This window comes from Octopus bimaculoides, chromosome 3 (genome assembly GCF_001194135.2).
Source record: "Octopus bimaculoides isolate UCB-OBI-ISO-001 chromosome 3, ASM119413v2, whole genome shotgun sequence".
Classification (NCBI taxonomy): domain Eukaryota; kingdom Metazoa; phylum Mollusca; class Cephalopoda; order Octopoda; family Octopodidae; genus Octopus; species Octopus bimaculoides.
Window position 1 is genome coordinate 164,033,005 of NC_068983.1, and position 6,666 is coordinate 164,039,670.

Here is a 6,666-nt window from a genome sequence, read left to right on the forward strand (position 1 = left end):
ATATATATATATATATATATATATATATATATATATATATATACACAAATACACACATATCCACCAACATCACCCCTCTTTTTTTCTCTCTTCTATAATAAGACATATTTTCTCTTTTGCCCCGTTTTACTTTTTAACCAGTCATTATCTGATACGAAGCCACCTCTTTTAATACTGCTCTCCCTCCCAGTTGAAAGGTATCTGTCTTGCATATTACTTGGGGATTCCACTGGTGCTGGTGCCATATGAAAGGCACCGAGCAGACACCGTCAAGTAGCTGGCATTAGGAAGGGCATTCAACTGGGAAACTCCAGCTTGGTGCATCCGTCTGCTTTGCCAGCTGCTATCAAATCATCTAACCCATAGCAGCTTGGGAAAAAGGATGTTAAATGATGATGATGGTCACATGAGGATATATAAACACACATGTATATACTGCATATGTGTACAATCAAAAACATACACACACACGCATGCATCTATGGTGTTTATCTTTGATGTTTGTCTCTGGTTTCTGTAATGTTGAACGTCTTTGATGGAACACAAGTCTGACCGTTTAAACCTATTCCAGCTCCAGAAGAAGAAAATGGAGTAAAACAAGTATTGTCAACGAATCAGTCATCGATTTAATTAGGTTAATTCACTGAAGAAAACAATGTCATGTTTTGATGCTAATCTTTAGAGCTTATTTTTGTCTTTAATTATTCATACAAAAAATATAATTTCATATTAAACATAATTTTCTTGTTTCATTCTATTTTTCAGTTAAACAATATCTCGCCACTCTGATGTTTAGTTACTATGACGACAGCCTTGATAACTTTTTACAAGAATCTGAACTTTTGCACATTGAAGAGAAGGAACAATTCAAGAACCTCTCTGCCAAATGTAGTCTCCTGAACATGTTACTCTTTGAAGATACCGACCATGATAATAAGATTTCCTTCAAAGAATTCATTTCGGCATTTAGTATGTATAGCCTTTTTTTCCCCGCTTGTCTTCTATTTTTATTGTATTTTTCGTCCATATTTGTCTGTTCTTTGTGTTACTTACAATGTTTTATAACATGTTCAGTCAATAACCTACGTTTTCACGTCTAGCAGGAGATCTGCTTGTTTTATCAATGATACCTTTTGGAAAAAGGTTATGTTTTACAACTTCCAGTAACCTTTCTTCAGAAACCTGTTACAACTTCTTTCTGATGGAGTTAGATGTAAGAAACTACAATGAAAATATGCATGTGTGTGAGTGTATGTTGGCACTTGTCTGTGTGTGTGTGTGTGTGTGTGTGTGTGTGTGTGTGTGTGTGTGTGTGTGTGTGTGTGTGTGTGTGTGTGTGTGTGTGTGTGTGTGTGTGTGTGTGTGTGTGTGTGTGTGTGTGTAAATAAATACCAGAATGGTAGCTGCTGATTATATATATATTTATAAGTGAGATGTTTCTAGCACACGTTATTCAAATGTCCATTAACAACATTTTCACACACACTGACGTGATTAAATACACGTATACACTGATAGCCACATACATACAAACTCAAATATGTACGCACGCTAGCACACACGGACAGAAAGATTAACAGATATAAACTTACAAACAAGACCATACACACATGCAACTACACACTCATACATAGTCATGCATATGCAGCAACCTACGCTTGCACCTTTCTTTCTGCAGACATTTCAATCTTACACACACACACGCACACACACACACACACACACAATCACATACACACACACACACACACACACACACACACACACACACACACACACTCACTCACTCACTCATTCACACACTCACTCACACAGAGCCCCATGCTAAATTCTTGGAAGAATCTGTCCCAGTGGGGTCACAGGTTCTTCCTTAATTCCAAATGTCTCTAAAGCACTTAAAAGTTAAAATTGTTCTGTGGTGAATCTAATGAACGAATTTCAATCTACCCTAATTAAGAGTCACTCCATTAGCCTTAAGGAGGCTCTTCCCATGTAAGTTTTCATGTTGAGTGAGAGTGGCAGCAAGCCAGAGGACATTTTCTGGCAATGCCTTCTCTTGTAGGTGTTAGGGCTGGCCAAAACCTCTCTGACTGCCAGGGTCTCATTGTAACAGGAGGCTGCTGCATTGAAATATCTTTGTTTGAGGATAGGTTGGAAATTCTCTTACTGACACCATGTACAAGATTATTAAACACTACAGGTGGTCGGTAGGATGCTGTGTTGACGTATGACAGCCTCTCATTTGCGTTGCTGCTGGGGACATATGATCCTGTGCCTAAACCAAGCATTATCGCTAAAAAATTTACTACGGCAAGTTTGGTTTCTTTAGTAACACCGAAAGCTTTAAGTGTAGATCAGGTCTTTTCTAAATCTGTCTAGGGTGTGTCCATTCACACTTCTAAAGATGGTTAAAGCATTGTCTCTGTCTAAGTCAACCCAGGCTGACGGGAATTTCTTACCGAACCTATCTAATGTAATACTTCCATTGCCATTTCTAAGGAACCTTCTTGGTCTGTTTATTTGAACCGGGTCAAACCCTTATCAAACAACAAGATCGTTCTGGTATTCCTTATTACATCTCTATCCGTAAAGTAATACTATGTTGTCAACCTAATATGTCAGTCCCATGAAAGGGAAGAATGCTACTGTTATTTACCTCAGGAAACACCGTTTCCTGTTGAACTTGACATATTTCTTCTGTCCTTATGTTTTCAAAGGGGAGATAAGCACCTCCACCCAGCAAAGCCAGCATCCAGAGACTAGTTTCAGAGTCATTGCTCATCATCAGTCTGAAGTAGCATGGCTTGATAGCTGTCGATGCCCATCTGGCTTTGAAAACATATTTCAAGTGAAATACATTCACTGATTTTTGAAAATAGAAATACTAAATTTCTAAATCTCTCAGAGAGATTTATGCAGTAGCATAAACGGTGTTTTCTAAGGCTAAATAACAGTAGCATTCTTCCCTTTCATGGGACTGTCACATTAAGTTGACAACATACTATCAATTTCTCGTGCTGCTACTGCATAAATCTCTCTGAGAGATTTAGAAATGTATTATTTCTGTTTTCATCTCTATCCCTGTTGGTAATTTTGGTAAACTCTTTAGCAAAATTAAATGCCCCAGATAATAACGCTTTCAGTATACATAAATAAAAGTCCACTATATTGAACTGGATGAATGTTGCTCTGCTTCTAAAATGGTTTGTGCTAATTCATGAAATTACTTCATTTGCACTGTGCCATAGCCTTTCAAAAGTCTTGTGTGATATTACAGGTCGTTGTTGACTTATGACCTATCCAACCGATGACCGATCGACTTTACGATGATTGGCTTTCCAGAAGTTTATCCTTTAAGTATATGTGAACATGCCTAGACATGCAACTATAGCTATGAGAATATATGCATAACACAAAATCTACACAAACACACACCAAAAAATACCCTGATGTTGTTGAAATCCCAATGAAGGAGCCTTGCACCTAGGTTAGAAACCAGCTCCCTCTCTCTATTGAGAAGAAATCTTGAAATAAAACTGAATAATTGCATATATCCATATATAAAGATGGAGATGGATTTGCTTGAAGCCTATAAAGCAATCGTCAAGGAGATATTGTTCTTTCATCTCTATTTTTCTTTGACTAAATAATTATTTATCTTTCTCTCTCTCTCTCTCTCTCTCTCTCTCTCTCTCTTTCTCTCTCTCTCTCTCTCTCTCACACACACACATACATATGCATTCTCTCTTTCAGTCTCTCTCTCAGTCTCTCTCTCTCTCTCTCTTTCTCTCACATACACACACAGAGACACACACATACACACACACACTCTCTCTCTCTCTTTTAGTCTCTCTCTCAGTTTCTCTCTCTCTCAGTCTCTCTTTCTCTCTCACACATACACACACACTCTCTCTCAGTCTCTCTATCTCTCTCACTCCCACGCTCTTTTTCCCTCTCTCCCCCTTTCCTCCAACCACCACATGTATCCCTTTTTCCAGTCCTCCCACCCACTTGCACTCCATTCTTTTATTTGCGTGTATCATCATTCCCTAACGAACTTTAAATGATGAAATAAATTCATCTGAAGTGGTTGTTCACTCGTAATAACATTTTGAAATGTTTCTTCCCCAAAGTCTGGGGATAATTGGAAGGAAGTTAATATCGTTAATGTCAGTTTTGAAACATTGCAAGCAATAACCAAGGAATAAAACATGGAAAATAGGGAATTTGTTTTCAGAAGAGTTCATTTCTGAGGTGAAAACCTTGGGAACACAAAAGCATTTATTTAGTACAAAGTGAAATTGAACTAATTCCTGAGGGAAGTGGACAAATATTAATAAGAAAATTACTGTTTGTAAATCTCACAATGAGAGATATTCAACAATAGTACTTTGCAGTAAAGATTATTTGCCAACATAACATGGCAATCCTGTTTTAGGACGAATGTTGCTGTAATTTAGCTCCAGGACACATCGTCTCTAGCTGGGTATACAACACAATCTGTGTCCTTACATTTTTTGAACAAGAGAATCTAGCACCCCCACTCAGCTCAAAACAATATCTGTGTATTGTGATTTCCAGGTAATTGTCCTTCATCAGCACAGAATAATTGTTTGGCTAGAGTTGGAGCTGCTAATTTCCTGTTTGAAATATATAGTTTTCAAAGTGACAATTAGTCACTGATCTATAAATTAGAAAATTAGCATTTTTAAATCTCACAGTACTTTGGAGCAAAGATTGTTTGCCAACATAACATGGCAGTCCTGGTTTAGGATGAATGTTGCTGTAATTTAGCCCCAGGAGACATTGTCTCCAGCTGGCTATATTACATCGTCTCCTGGGGCTAAATTACAGCAACATTCATCCTAAGCCAGGACTACCATGTTATGTTGGCAAACAACCTTTACTGCAAATATTAATAGTTAAGTTTATGGCTTCTTGCATCCTACATCGAAAACACATCTTAGCTTTCATCTTGTAGATCTTGCTTTAAAAGAGAGGTAGATTTAAAATGTTACCTTGTTTAACACCAGTCTGTGATCAGACCGAACTTTATTCCTCTACCAACACACCTAGTATTGGAGACCCTTACAGAATATCAGCAGTTCTACTTTTCCTCTTGTGACTAAACCGTTAAACAAAAAGAAGGCACTGATATGATGTGAAACTACTTTGTAAAGATTCTTTGTCTGTAACGATGAGGCCAATACCTTTTGAAGAATGGACTCCAAAGGGACAGATTCTTCAGTGGTTGTGTATGCTCTTATAATTAAACTGGTTATGAGGGAGACCAACAATAATGGAACAATGATGTTGTAGGACAAAAGTCAGATGGGTAAACGAAACAGATTTCCTGAAAACAGCATAATTAAACAACTGGTAATTGAGAATGATTTAACAGCATGTACCATGGCTTTGTTAATTGGTTTAGGTACCCTGTAATGAAAAACAGGTAGAAGTACCCCTCATTGTCCTCCTAACCTTGACTCACTAGAACACTCAGGGTGTAACAGCTGGAAGGATAGAGGACAGCATCTATCCCTAGTTTCTGCATTGACCACCAGAAAAGGGATCAAGGGACCCTGTCAAAGGCTTTCTCCATGTCAACGAAAGCCAGGTACAGAGGTTTATCTTTGGCTAGGAATATCTCCTGCAGCTGTCTTACCAGAAATATAGCATCAGTGGTGTTTCTACCTGGCACAAACCCAAACCGCATCTTGTCTAAAATAACTCTCTCAGCCAATGGATGTGAAATGATGATGTTGATGATGATGATGATGATGTTACACAGAAAAGAAATATTGCAAGAAAAAGATTTTAACCACAATGACAACTATTTATGTTTGGTCAAAAGAAGATGGGAACATTTAACAGATTCTACCAAAGCAGAAATTCTGGCAACCGCACAATGATTAACAACATTAGCAAAAGAAAAAAGAAGATAGATTTCACAATTTTACAGAAGCAGATACACACCGCTAGCCTTTCGGTCCAAAATAATAATAGCATTAGACATATAATTCTTATATACGAATTTCACTTAATGCACACACACATATATATATATACATTACACACACTCACATGCACATACATTTATATATTACACACACACACACATATACATATATACATTACACACACACATATAAGCATTATACACATACGTACATATATACATTATGCACACATACATATATACTTTAGACACACATACGCACACATACATACATATATACATTACACACACACATATATACATTACACACACACACACACACATACATATATACATTACACACACACATACATATATACATTACCCACATACATATATACATTACACACACACACATACATATATATACATTACACACATACATATATACATTACACACACACATATACATTACACACACACACATATGCACAAACATATATACACTACACACACACATACATATATACATTACACATGCACACATGTATATATATACATTACACAGACATACATATATACATTACATACAGACACACACAGACACAGACACACACACAGAACCCAGACACATATCTATGCATAAATTCTAAAGAAACCGCCCCTCTCTCTATCTTTCTCTCTCTCTCTCTCTCTCTCTCTCTCTCTCTCTCTCTCTCTCTCTCTCT

General features: G+C 37.2%; 1 protein-coding gene across 3 annotated transcripts in view; it reads left to right on the forward strand.

The window, feature by feature from the left end:
* LOC106875235 (follistatin-related protein 5) overlaps positions 1–6,666 on the forward strand; it is a 370,169-nt gene that overhangs the window by 298,119 nt on the left and 65,384 nt on the right. For all 3 annotated transcript variants that reach the window (XM_014923295.2, XM_014923296.2, XM_052966672.1), the window contains exon 6: positions 766–969. In XM_014923295.2, the coding sequence (XP_014778781.1) occupies positions 766–969 (204 nt within the window). The remainder of the gene's footprint in view (positions 1–765; positions 970–6,666) is intronic.